We start from the raw sequence: 14,453 nt of genomic DNA on the forward strand, positions 1-14,453 counted from the left end.
CAAGGAAGCTCAGGAACAGTGCCCAGGCCCTGAGTTCAAGCCCCAGACCAACACAAAAACAAACTTCTTACTTTAATTATTTCCGTGACGACCTCATTGCTTAATTCATTTAAATCTTCCCAAGTTTATCTGAGAGGTAAGTTCATTACTTATGATACTCTCTCAGCTCTTCTATTCAAATTTCATTTTGTTTTTAACCAGCAATTTTGCATTTTAAGAACTGTTTTACCATTGATTTGTGATGTGTAATTTCAAGAGGGAGTAGTCAGTGCAACTTTTAGTTTATAACATAGCTATAGCACAGTGACTTGTGTAAACAGGTAAAGAAAAGATAAGCCAGGAACATAACAAGTCCAGCGTAAGTATCTTAGTATATAAGCAGACTCTAGACAGATTAAAGAGAATGTCACCATGTAAAAAGAACAGCTAACTCACATTTGTAAACCTGTATGCACTTACTAAAAGAGCCATAATGTGCTTGTTCTGGTCTCGGGTATGTCTCCCAAAGTTGATGTGTTGGGAACTTAATCCATCTCACCCTCACCCTCAGTGCAACAGACTTGAGAAGTGAGACCTTTAAGAAGACCTGAGGCGGCCAAGAGTGGGAAATGCAGCTGAGCAGTAGAGTGCTGGCCTGGCAGTCAAAAGGCTCTAGGCTCAATCCCTAGCTCAGGAAAAAAAGTCTAGAGACTGAGTGCCAGTGACATGTAACCCTAGCTACTCAGCAGATTGAGATCTGAGAATCAGGGTTCAAAACCCTGGCAGAAGAGTCTAAGAGACTTTTTAATTAGCTACCAATCTCTCCAATTAAGCCAGAAATAGATCTTTGGTAAAGCACTTGAGCAAAAAAGCTCAGAGACAGCACCTAAGACCAGCACCAATAAGCAAAAAGAAAGCTTAGAGATTACAGCAGAGGGTTCATTATGTGAATGGATTTGTTAACACAAATTCAGTCTTCTCTTGCTTTCTTGAGCTCTTTGCTCTTCAGCTTTCCACCATGAGATGATGCAGAAGGTACCTTACACCTGATTCTAGCCTCTTGATCTGCCCTCCAGAATGGTAAGAAAATACATGTTTTATATGAGTTACCAAATATGTTACCTTATTACAGTAGCACACAAGGTATGAATATGGTTCCTGTGACAGTAATACCTGAAGATGTGGGGTGACCGTGCAACTAGCTGAGTCTGGTGGAATTTGAGAAAAAACCCTGTATTACTGTAAACTGCATTAAGAGTACTTTCGATGAAAGCTTAGAAATAGAGGGAAAGACTAGAGACTAAGGTTGAAAAAAATAATGATAGTAAAGGGCATTCTGGCGAGCTCTCAAATAAACAACATGGTTTTCTGTGCTGAAATCAAGGCCGGCCATCTTTGATGCTAACTTGTAAAGGACAGTTGAATTGTGTTGATGTCCAAGGTGTTTTTTGGAAGGCAGAATTTAAGCATAATGAACTAGGATACCTGGTGGAAGAAATTTCTAAGCAAAGTAATGACTGCATGGCTAATTTGTTTGTGGTACTAAGAGGTTGAACTCAGGGCCTTGCACATGCTAGGCAAACACTATACACACCCATACCCATCCATTCTCTAATATTACATGTTTAATATTGCTTTGGCTAGGACTAGTATTTTGTGTTAGCCATTGATGGTTTTTTTTTTTGTAGCTATATATGTCTTATTACTTGCAAGGAGCATAGTTGCAAGTCTTTTTTTTTTTTTTTTGATTGTTTGGGGGTTTTTTTGGAGCCTGGGAGCTGTCCCTGCCTGAGCTCTTCAGCTCAAGGTGAGCACTCTACCACTTGAGCCACAGCACCACTTCCAGTTTTCTGGTGGTTAATTGGAGATGAGAATCTCACAGACTTTCCTGTCCAGGCTGGCTTTAAACCACGAGCCTCAGATCTTAGCCTCCTGAGTAGCTAGGATTATAGGCATGAGCCATCAGTGTCCAGCCTGCAAGTCTTTTTTAATCATTCTAAATGTTTTGTTTTTAAGACAAGGTTTTTCTGTGTTGTCCAGGCTGTCCTCAAACCCTCAAACCTCCCATTACTTGGGAAGCTGAGGCGAGAGAATTGCAAGCCTGGGCCACATACAGGTTGTTCATGCCTATAATCCTAGCTACTAAGGTGGCTGAGATCAGAGGATCACAGTTGGAAGCTAGACTGAGCAGGAAAGTCCATGAGACTTTATTTCCGGTTAACCTCCAAAAAGCCAGAAGTCAAGTTGTGCTCTCGTGGTAGAATGCCAACATACATAGTGAGTCCTTGTCACAAAAGTGTCCCATAACAAAATAATAGATCATGATAGAGACCAATTTGGAAAGTTATCATAGCTTTCATGATGCTCAGCAACAAGCAAAAGAGCAGTGCAGCCAAAAGTTCAAGGGATAAAACGAAGGAAAAAGCCAAGGAAAGCCTTGCTAGGATCACAGTTGATTAACCTCTCGTGTGGCTGGGATCACAAGCATATCCCTTTATACACAGTTTAACACTTTCCAACTGGGGATGTCTATTAATGTAATTGGAATGGTTAGGTTGCTTTCTACTTGTTTCTCATCTCATTTATTGCCTGTGTTTCTGAATTCTTTCAGATTAATTGGATTCTATACTCCTGTGACTTATTAAGTGTACCCCTTTGTTACTTTAAGGTTTATGGTATAGGGCTGGGAATGTAGCTTAGTGGTAGAGAGCTGGCCTAGCATGCCTGAAGCTCTGGTTTTGGTTCCTCAGTACCACATAAACAGAAAAAGCCAAAGTGGCACTGTGGCTCAAGTGGTAGAGTGCTAGCCTTGAGCAAAAGAAGTTCCAGGACAGTGCCCAGACCCTGAGTTCAAGCCCCAGGAATGTCCCCCCCCCCCCCAGAAAAAATCTGTGTTATATAATACAGTCTTCCCCTAAAGCGAGTACACAGCATTCCACCTGTGCCATCAGAACCTTATAGTAGTATGCATACCAACCTGTGCTCTTATTGGCCCATTCTGATTTTGAATGCAAATAAATTTTTGTGTCTGTGTGAAGTGCTGGGAATAGAAGCAGAGTCTCACACATGCAGGCAAGTGCTCTACCACTTGAACCACCCCCAGCCCTAATTTTCTTTTCTGAATTCAAAATGTCAACTCAGAGGATCAATGTATCTGCTAATTAGTCTAAAGTTTAGTCTTTCAACAGTACACTCAGGTTATTGGCATCTAAAGGAAATGATGTTGAACTACATATTAACAAAATAGTTGGCTGAGTAAACCTTTAGAAAGGGAAAAATTATGAAAATTCTTATTTACCCCAACAGTCTTGATGTGATTTTTTTAGAGGTTTAAATAATGCTATGCATTTGTACAAACACCATTTCTAGTTCTTGAACTCACAGTGTACATGCATGTGTGTGCACACGCATGTAATGGTGTGCTTTGGTCCTGGGGCTTGAACTTGGCCTGGAGCTTGAGATCAGCTTTATAAGCTCACAGCTTAGTGCTCCACCATTCTAATAAGCCCTCCACTTCTGGCTTTTTTTCTGGCTAATTGGAGTTAAGTATTAGATTTGTCTACATGGATTGGCTTTGAACCTAAAGTCTCACATCTCCATCTACTGAGTAGCTAAGAGTACAGACATGAGCCATCATTGCCCAGCACAACTTCTTTTTTCAGTCATAGTTTATGTAACAATCTTTTTTCACATGCTTTACTAAAGGATAGACTGGACCCTGTGTTCTGTTTCCCCTTGGAAAGGATTATACCTTGCATGATGGCTTTGTAGGCTCAATTCGCTGGCTGGAGGCTGAAGAGCAGCATTGTGTCATCCAGGTTTGTCTTGTTAGGGAGGGAGCATCATTCTTCGCAGCTTCCTGTGTCCTCAGCACAAGCCCAAAACTGATGTATGACTTAGAACTTGGTTTTAGAATTACCATAGTTGCAGCTAGCAGAGCTGTTAACTTGATCAGAGCTAGTTCCTCCCCTTTTTTTTTTTTTTGGTCAGTCTTGGGTCTTGAACTCTGGGCATAGGCGCTGTCCCTGAGCTCTTCAGCTCAAAGCTAGTGCTCTACCACTTGAGCCAGAGCACCACTTCCAGTCTTCTGAGTGATTTACTGGAGCCAAGAGTTTCTCAAACATTCCTGCCCGGGCTGGGCTGGCTTTGAACTGTGATCCTGAGAGTTCAGCCTCCTGAGTAGTTAGGATTACAGGCATGAGCCACCAATGCCCAGCTTAGTTCCTCCCTTTTAAAGGAGAATTTCACATTCCTTTTTATTTAAAACTTTGCTTTGAAAAAGAGTATTTTCTTTTCTCCTCACAACAAAATCTCCCTAGTGCTGTCAACAAAAAAAAACTAAAAATGACTCTGTATATTCCCTTAATAACAGACAGCTGTTATATCAATTAAACGCAAATGAGTAGACTACCTATATGAATTCATTGCAATGAAGAGTGAACAGATATGGAGCCATAAGGGTAAATTCTCCAAGGATCTGTGGTGGCTGCAGGCTGATAGTGCTCTTTAAATGCCCTGTAAGTAATATCTCAGCAAATGCAAAGGCACTCACTCTCATTGCTGACTTAGGTCACTCTGAACCATTTTCATTGTACACCACTTTGAAAGTACCAGAAACATGTTGTTTAAGATGTAGGCTTAAGGCTGAGGGGTGAAGCTCAGTAGTAGATTAATTGTAGTAGTAGATCAATTGTCTGGTATGCAATAGAGACCTTGGACCACCTCAAATCAGCCCCTTTAAGACCTTGATCTCTTAACATGTAATCATGGAAAGTTGTTTGTTTTTTTTTTCTTTGTTGATCATGCGCTATTCCTGACCTCTTCAGCTCAAGACAAGCACTCTTATCAATTGAGCCACAGCATCATTTCCAGTTTTCTGGTGGTTAATTGGAGAAAAGAGTCTCACAGACTTTCCTGACTGGGCTGGCTTTGAACTGTGATCCTCAGATCTCAGCCTCATGAGTAGCTAGGATTACAGGCATGAGCCACTGGTGCCCTGTTAGGGAAAAACAAAACCAAAAAGTGCCCCCATGAACTTAGCACTCTTTTTTCTGGGGCGGGGGGGAGTCCAGTCGTGGGGCTTGAACGCTGGGCCTGGGCGCTGTCCCTCAGCTCTTCAGCTCAAGGCTAGAGCTCTACCACTTGAGCCACACCACCACCTCTGGCTTTTTTTTTTTCTTTTTGCTTATGTGGTGCTGGGGAATTGAACCCAGAGCCTCATGCATGCAAGGCAAGCACTCTACCACTGAGCCACCTTCCCAGCGAACTTAGCACTCTTATTACCAAGAATCTAAAGATTTTTAGGCATCATAATTCTTTTCTCTAAGTCCAGGGGGAAACACTCACTGCTTCTTGTAACCAAGGAAACAATTAAGCACGGCTATTTTTAGCCTTTTAGATGTACATCCAACTGGTGTTTTCTATTTTTAAGAAAGTCTACACTCACATACCAAGAAATAGTCCTAATGGTATTTTCAGGAAAGCAGGGCATTAATATCTGTAATCACAGCAGTCAGGAGGATGAAGAGCAAGATGACATTGGAGGCCAGCCTGTACTACATTGCAAGATAGACTTCAAACACCGAGCTGGGTTCTGCTGGTTCACACCTGTAATCCTAGCTACTCAGGAGGCTGAGATCTGAGGATCATGGTTCAAAGCCAGCCCAGGCAGGATAGTCCTCGAGTCTCTTGTCTCCAATTAATCACAGAAAAGACCAGAAGTGGTGCTGTGGCTCAAATGGTAGAGTGCTAGCCTTGAGCAAAATGAGCCCAGGGACAGTGCCCAAGCCCAAGTTCAAGCCACAGGACTAGCCAAAAAAAAAAATTCAGGAGATGGGAGAATTTTATTCTACAAACATTAGGAACCACTATTAACTACTGAATTGTACAGATGGCAAGAGATACTCCTTTTAACAGTGATAATCATTTTCTGTACTCAAAATCCTTGGAAATGGATATGGATGGACAGCTAAAGTAAAACTTATGAAAGTGACCAGAACAGGTGGAGCTGGAAGTGTTAATGTTTTTTGTTGCATTGCATTTTGAGTATATTTCACAGAATAATGGAAACTTACCGGGTCTGTGAAACACATCTACCATTTTGTAAGGATTTTGCATTGCTGAAGAAGATAGCCCAGCTATTTCCTATACTGTTTATATATCACCATAAAATAGCTTAAAACAAACATTGTGTCCCATTCCATCCCTGTTTCTATGAATCAGAAATCTGGGAGCACAAGTTCACCAGATGGCAGCTAGGCCAGTCACTGAGGCTGTGGCTGGAGCTAGGGTCCACTAAGTTCACTTGGAAGCTTCAGTTCCTTGGCACAGTGTCCTCTGCATTAGGCTGCAAACAACATGGCTTCCAAAGCAAGCGATGAGTCAGGACAGAGAACCAAGGCAGAAGAAGAGGCATATCATTACTTACAGCTAATTCTATTAGCCATGCACGCCCATCTGGCACACAGCAGTGAGGGAAAGTAGTGTGAATGCCAGGAGAGGGATTACTTAGGCTGTCCTGGAGTCTCTCCAGCCCCACTGATTGACAGCCCTTGCACATGAAAATACACCTACTCCCTCCACAAAGCCAAGTCTCATCTCAGGATTTTGTCATCAACATTCCATCCAGGGGCTGATGAGACCAAGGGTGCAGCTCTTCAGTGAAGCTCTCAAGCACAGCTCCTGTCATGCAGGCTGGTGGAGCAGTCACCGCCTCTCCGCATATGCTCCCACGTTGGTGGTACGGACATAAGTCCCACACTGCAGGGCAGAAAGGCTGAAAGTGAAAGCAGCCACACACCAAGTCACTGGAAATCCAGCTGGGCATGCGTTGGGAGGCCTGGGCCCTATTCCTGCCAGGAAATGACTTTCCTGGACTCTGTCCTAGTTTTCACCCTTGAAGTGTGTTTTACATGGAAGGGAGCAGAGCTAGTTTTCTTCACACCTCATTTTCCTGCCATAAACTGGAGACCCAAGGGCCTCTTAATTTTTACTTTCGCTTCAGGTTAACCAGGTTACCACTGATATTTTTCTTTTCTTTTCTTTTCTTTTTGGCTGGTCATGGGGCCTGAACTCTGGGCCTGGGCGCTGTCCCTCAGCTCTTCAGCTCAAGGCTAGCACTCTACCACTTGAGCCACAGTGCCACTTCTGGTTTTTTCTGCTTATGTGGTGCTGAGAAATCGAACTCAGGGCCTCATGCATGCAAGTCAGGCACTCTACCACTGAGCCACCTTCCCAGCCCCAACACTGATTTCTTGTGTGTGCTGGTACTCTCTTGTGTTTTTGTTGTTTTTTTTTTGGGTCCGGTCATGGGGCCTGAACTCTGGGCCTGGGCACTATCCCTCAGCTCTTCAGCTCAAGGCTAGCGCTCTACCACTTGAGCCACAGCGCCACTTCCGCCTTTTTTCTTTTCTCTGCTTATGTGGTGCTGAGGAATGGAACCCAGGGCCTCATGCATGCAAGGCAAGAGCTCTACCACTGAGCCACCTTCCCAGCCCCCTTTCTCTTGTGTTTTTTGCCCAAGGTGAGCACTCTACCACTTGAGCCACATTCCACTCTGGCTTCTGGGTCATTGAAGACAAGAGTCTCACAGATTTTACTGTCCAGGCTAGTTCTGAACTGTGATCTTCCTATCTCAACCTCCTGAGCAGCTAGAATTATACATGTGAGCCATCAGCACGTGACTAGATGTAATTTTTAAAACATGAATTTTTCTGTGATCTCCCCCATTCAGTCCTGGATCCCTCCCCTGTGGTTTCTAAGCACTCAAACTCTTTTTTTTTTTTTTTTTTTTGTCGGTCGTGGGGCTTGAACTCTGGGCCTGGGCGCTGTCCCTCAGCTCTTCAGCTCAAGGCGAGCGCTCTACCACTTGAGCTACAGCGCCACTTCCGGTTTTCTGGTGGTTTATTGGAGATAGGAGTCTCACGGTCTCTCCTGCCCGGGCTGGCTTTGAACTGCGATCCTCAGATCTCAACCTTCTCAGCCTCCTGAGTAGCTAGGATTACAGTCGTGAGCCACCAGCTCCCAGCTAGCACTCAAACTCTTAAATTATGCCTGCAAGCCCTTTGTTTCTGGTCCTGCTGGCTTTATGCAGACTGGCCTCAAACTCCTGATCCTGTTTCTCCCTCCAGAGTAGTTGAGATTACTTGGATGCACTACACCAGAGCATTAATCTGATGCAGAGGCATCAACAACTTATGATTTTTTCTCAAGTCTTCCATAATATAGTTATACCTGTGCCCTTATCTTTAAGCCATGCTTTCCTAACAGTGCCCAGATTTGATCTTTGCTGCCTAGAGCCATATTAATTTTAGCCTTCAGTCATCTGGACAGGCTGAGCATCTTCTAAACCTGAGTAGTTCATTCAGGCTAGAAATGTAGCAGTGATACTCATCCCCAGCACTATTCAAAAAATAGTTTAGAGGGGCTGGGAACGTGGCTTTGTGGTAGAATGCTTACCTAGTGTGTATGAAGCCCTGGGTTTGATTCCTCTGTACCATATAAACAGAAAAAGCCAGAAGTGGCGTTGTGGCTCAAGTGGCAGAACACTAGCCTTGAGCAAAAGCTCAGGGACAGTGCCCAGGCCCCTGAGTTCAAGCCCCAGGACTGGCAAAAAGAAAAAAGAAAAAGGCTTAGAGAACGTTGGCTTTTTTTATTTTTTTTTTTCCTATCCAGTACTGGGAACTCACCCATGCACATACATACTGAAGTACATTCCCAGCCTTCTTTTCCTTCCTTTAGCTAATCTCATCGGTATCCCTTTTTTTGCTAGTACCTGAACTTGAACCAAAGGCCTCACACTTGCTTGTAATGGCCAGCATTTTGCTACTTGTGCCCAGCCTGACAGGAGTCTGACTTTTCTGTCCTGGCCGGCTTCTAAGCATGATGCTCCAGGTTACAGGCTCCTGAGGAGTACTGTAGTTATAAGACGTCAACATCTAGATTTATCCAACAGCTAGTTCATTTGTTGAGATGGCATCTCCTTTTTCCATGGCTAGCCTTGAACCATGATCCAGTTTCTGTGTTTCAAGGACCTGGGTTATAGGCATGAGCTATCATGCCTAGCAAATTCACCTGTATTTTAAGGCTTTCATGGTTCTTTCATAATTTTGTCTTTTTATGGTTCTAGAGATCAAATTGCAGAGCCTCAGGCATACTTGGCTGACATACATCTCCACCACACTGGAACCCACTGTTCCATTGTGGTGGAGGGGAAGGAAAGGTAACAACTCAGTGTCACCTGCAACTTTAAGAATAATACAACCCAAAACTGGGAGAGAGTAAAGGAAGGGGGACGCTGTCCAAAAAGAAATGTACTCTTACCAGGCACTAGTGGCACACCTGTAATCCTAGCTACTCAGGAGGCTGAGATCTGACAATCACAGTCCAAAGCCAGTTTGGACAGCAAAGTCCATGGGACTCTTTTTTTGTTTGTTTGTTTTTTTGGGAGTCTGGTCATGGGGTCTGAACTCTGTGCCTGGGCGCTGTCCCTGAGCTCTTCACCTCAAGGCTAGCGCTCTACCACTTGAGCCACAGCGCCACTTCCGGCTTTTTTCTTTTTGCTTATGTGGTGCTGAAGAATCGAACCCAGGGCTTCATGCATGCAAGACAAGTGCTCTACCACTGAGCCACCTTCCCAGCCCTCCATGGGACTCTTATCTCCAATAAACCACCAGAAAACTGGACGTAGAGCTGTGGATTAAAATGGTAGCATACTAACCTTGAGTGTAAAAGCTCAGAGATAGCGCCCAGGCCCTTAGTTCAAGCCTCACGACCAAAAAAAAAAAAAAAAGAAAGAAATGTACTCTTTACCTGACTTATGTAATAGTAGCCTTTCTGAACATCATCTTTATAATAACAAAAAAAATTTAAAAATATTACAACTGGGGCTAGAAATGTGGCTTAGTGGTAGAGTTCTTGCCTAGCACGCACAAAGCCCTGGGCTCCATTTCTCAGTACCATATAAACAGAAAAAGCCAGAAATAGTTGGGCGCTGGTGGCTCACGCCTGTAATCCTAGCTACTCAGGAGGCTGAGATCTGAGGATCGCAGTTCAAAGCCAGCCTGGGCAGGAAAGTCTGTGAAACTCTTTATCTCTAATAAACCACCAGAAAACCGGAAGTGGCGCTGTAGCCCAAGTGCTCTCCTTGAGCTGAAGAGTGCAGGGACAGCGCTCAGGCCCAGAGTTCAAGGCCCACAACCGACAGAAAAAAAAAAAGAAAAAAGAAAAAGCCAGAAGGGGTGCTGTGGCTCAAGTGGTAGAGTGCTAGTCTTGAGCAAAAGAAGCTCAGGGACAGTACCCGGGCCCTGAGTTCAAGCCCTGGACTGGCAAAAAAAAAAAAAAAAAGAATATTACAACTTAATACAAGACCAAACTATATAAACAGCAGATATCCACTGAATAATGTATATCTACCAAAAACAACTGAAACCTTGAAAGGCTTTGAAATGAAACTATTTCTAAATAAACAATAAAATAACATTCCCACTTAGACTTGATGGGTTTAGTTAAATGGTGAAATACTGGGTGGTAAGACAGCAAGAAGAGGCAGAAATCAAAGTCTTAAGGACTTCAGTGTTTTTTTGTTTTTGTTTATTTTTTGGTTTCAGGACAGAATCTTGTGTTGCCCGGGATTGCTAGAATTAGGAGCATGTGCTACCATACCTGGGTCTGACTTTTAACATCCTAAGATGTCCGCTAATGAAAGTATAAAATTAATACCTCACTATATACATTTTTACCTCATCTTTGTTTTGGTCCACTAAAGATGGCACAGCCTACTAATTATATGCAGAAAGCCATCTTTTCCCCATTTTTAGGTGGCTATTTTCCCACTGATAACAACACTGAAGTTTGTGCTGCCTTGAGCTCTATCAAGGTATGGCATGATTTTAATGTGGATCTGAGGTCATAGTATAGATGACTGTAAGTAGAATCATAGTTTCTGACAGTTCTTTACGAGTTGCCCTGTTCTTTCTCTTCCACAATGAGTACAGTGTCCACAGTTATTCCTATATCGGCCAGGGAGCAGCCTTCCTCCACCTCCAGAGGCTTCCTGGGGAAGGATGTAGAAAGGCTGTAGAGAGATGGATGGTATCCAATTTTCCTCATCCAGTCAAACAAGACCTAGAAGATAAGAAGCTTATGACTATAAATGCTGTACACTCAGGTTCCTCTAGGTCACTGTGACGGTGACACCTTAAAGCTCAGTTCCTGTGAAATCATGTCCCGAGAAGTAATGGAGAAAGACTCCCAAGCCTTTCTAACTTTCTAGAGTTTAAAGGAGAATAGCAAATCACAATCTCTAAAACGTTTTTAATACCTTTTATTCCAGACAAAGCGTAGGGTTTGCTGGTATCTGACAGCAGAAGTGTTTAAACACAACAAAAGCCTCATCCACGCACAAGGAATGGAGAAAGTATTCAGTGAGCAGATTGAGAATAAAAGGATAGCATTTTGGGGAAAAGTTATTTAGATCAAAATCTAAAACAATGCAACACACCAAAATCACTTAGGAGTGTTGGCAGCATGGCTTAAGCAGTAGAAGGCCTATCTAGCAATTACAAAACACTGAGTTTGAGCCCTAGAACTAACCCCCCAAAATAAAGTCACTTACAAACTATTACAAGACATATGCCCACACACAACTCCCTTATAATAGCCTGACTTTTCCATGAACCAGTCCTATAATGTTGAGACATTTTCTGTCTGCCATATTTACACAAGGCTCTAGGTTTGAACCCCAGCAACAAAACATCAATGAAGAAAAGTGAAGCATAGCAGTGAATACATGTAATCCCAACTACTTGGGATAGAAACCTAGAAATTTGTGAGCAGTAACATAGCAAGATTGTGTTAATTCCTATAATCATCAAATTTTCTACTTACTACTGGGGATAGTGACTCACATATATAATCTAAGCCCCAATACTAAACCAATAAAAAAATAAGAGCAAGGTGAGACTCTTTCCAAAAATAACTGAAGGGCTAGGAATGTGGCTTCAGTGATAGAGTGCTTGCTTAGCATGCATGACACCCTGGGTTCGGCTCCTTAGTACCACAGAAACCAAAAAAGCCAGAAGTGGCACTGTGGCCCAAGTGGAAGAGTGCTAGCCTTGAGCAAAAGAAGCTCAGGGACACTGCCCAGGCCCTGAGTTCAAATAAAAATAAATAAATAAACAAGGCAAAGGGTTAGAGGCATGGCTCAGCAGTAGGGTATCTGCCTCAAAAGCACAAGGACTTAATTCAAACTCCAGTACCAAAGAAATTAGAGCTACTTAGGTAGATGAGATCCAGAAGATCTCAGTTCAATGCCAGCCTGGGCTCATGTTTACAATCCTAGCTACTCAGGAGGATTGAGGTTCAAAGCCAACCAGGTCAGAAAAGTCCTGTAGACTTACCTCCAATTACCCAGCAAAAATCTGGATGTGGAGGTGTGGCTCAAGTGAAGAGTGCCAGCCATGATTGAAAAAGCAGGGGAAGAGTACAAGCCCCAGTACCACTGGCACAAAAAAAAAAAAAAGAAAAGAAAGAAAAGGCCAGCCCATGATTCCACTACCAAAATAACCAGTGAAAAGTAGGGCTGAAGATATGACTCAAGTGGCAGAGCAGCAGCCTAGTAATCAAGCCAAGGAAAGTGTAAAGCCTTCATTTCAAATCCCTATACCATTAAAAACAAAAGGTATATGACAGTAAGCTGGGCGCCAGTTGCTCACGCCTGTAATCCTACCTACTCAGGAGGCTGACATCTGAGGATCGCAATTCAAAGCCAGCTTAGGCAGGTAAATCTGTGAGACTCTTATCTCCAATAAACTACTCAAAGCCAGAAGTAGTGCTGTGGCTCAAGTGGTAGAGCACTTGCCCTCAGCTGAAGAGCTCAGGGACAGTGCCCAGGCCCACAGTTCAAGCCCCACAATGGACCAAAAAAACCAACAAAAAATACATGACAGAATATTCCAGAGGAATGTCATACGATTTCAAGTATAATCAATCCCTGATTTCACCTGCTAGTCACCATCCAAGAACTACTGATATTTCAAGTAATGTTTCTGTCCTAAGTTTCATTTTTAATTTTACTTTGTTTTGGCTGTGCTTGGAATTGAACTCAGCCTTGCACATGCTGAGTATCAGCTCTATTGATAAGCTACATCCCCAGCTATGTCATAATTGTAAAGGTCTGTAATTTACCTAGTCTTACTTCCATAGAATGAATTCTCATAAATGGGGGTGGAGGGGAGAGGGCTTTTCAAAGTATCTTACTTGCATTCACTTATCTCTCCCTCTCTCTCTCTCTCTGTCTGCCTATCTCTCTCCCATATAGTAGGGCTTAAATTCAGGGGCTTGGGCTTTTTCCACTCATACCATTGGCCATGCCCCCATTTTCAACTTCTTGCTGAGTCTCTCAGATTTGTCTCCCTGGGTTGGTTTAGAACCTCAGCCCTTAAATCTCAGTCTCTTGAGTAGCTTAGATTATAGGCATGAGCCACTGGTGCCAGCTGTCATTCTTTTTCTTGTTTGATTGACACATGGTGTTGCTATATGGCCCAGCCTAGCCTCAAACTTGGGATCCCCTTTTCAGCCTGTCAAGTGCTGGGAGTGTCAATACGTGCCCACAATGCCCAGCTCTTAAAAGAGAAGTTGTGTGAGTATGTGTGTGTGTGCATGCCAATGGGTATGGAAACCTAGACCTTGGAATGCTAGGCCAAGACTCTACCACTGAAGTGCACCACCAGCCCTACATGTATTCTTCCTTTTTGGCAATACTAGGGTGAGTTTACTCAGGGCCTCTGACTTGCTAGGCAGGTACTCTACCATTACCAGGTAATCCACTCCATCAGCCACTTTGTTACATTGGCTTTTTCAAGATAGGATCTCATTTTCTGGCCAAGCTGGCCTAGCTTATTTGAGCTTTCCTTCTTCACTAGGATTAGAATTGCACTCCCCTGCTCCAAACCACGGTGTTTCTCCAACAGCTGGGTGGCAGCCAGGTGCCATCCCACCCAGCAATTGGTTAAAATGGAGAAATGGAGTCTGAGAAATATTTTTGCCTATAACCTCCTCCCCCCCCACCCAGTCCCCTCTTCCCAAGTACCTAGGAGTACAGGCTTGAGCCTGGCTCCGACAAGTGTTTGTAACTCATACGTAATTTATGTTTAAATATATTTAGAAATGAAAATAAGAAAAATATCTGTAACTGGCGTTTGGCATCACACTTTTTCTCCTATTTTTCTGTTTTCCAATTTCTTTCTAATATGAATGAAACAAGATCTCTCCATTAAGGCCAAAGGAAATAAGCCCTAAAAACTAATCTGAAGCTGGGTACTGGTGGCTCACACTAGCTACTCAGGAGGCTGAGATCTTAAGGATCGCAGTTTGAACCCAGCCCAGGCAGGAAAGTCTGTGAGACTCGTATTAATCACAGAAAAATCCAGAAGTGGCACTGTGACTCAAGCAGTAGAGCGCTAGCCTGGAGCAAA

At 43.3% G+C, this 14,453-nt stretch overlaps 1 protein-coding gene across 2 annotated transcripts in view; it reads right to left on the minus strand.

The window, feature by feature from the left end:
* Window positions 1–10,531: 10,531 nt before the first annotated feature.
* Window positions 10,532–14,453, minus strand: part of Ubxn8 (UBX domain protein 8) — a 30,841-nt gene continuing 26,919 nt past the window's right edge. For both annotated transcript variants that reach the window (XM_042701000.1, XM_042700998.1), the window contains one exon: window positions 10,532–11,103. In XM_042701000.1, coding sequence (XP_042556934.1) covers window positions 10,933–11,103 — 171 coding nt within the window. In that variant the 3' untranslated portion in view covers window positions 10,532–10,932. The remainder of the gene's footprint in view (window positions 11,104–14,453) is intronic.

The sequence above is a fragment of the Dipodomys spectabilis genome, unplaced genomic scaffold (assembly GCF_019054845.1).
Source record: "Dipodomys spectabilis isolate Male_0828 unplaced genomic scaffold, ASM1905484v1 ptg000009l, whole genome shotgun sequence".
Lineage (NCBI taxonomy): Eukaryota > Metazoa > Chordata > Mammalia > Rodentia > Heteromyidae > Dipodomys > Dipodomys spectabilis.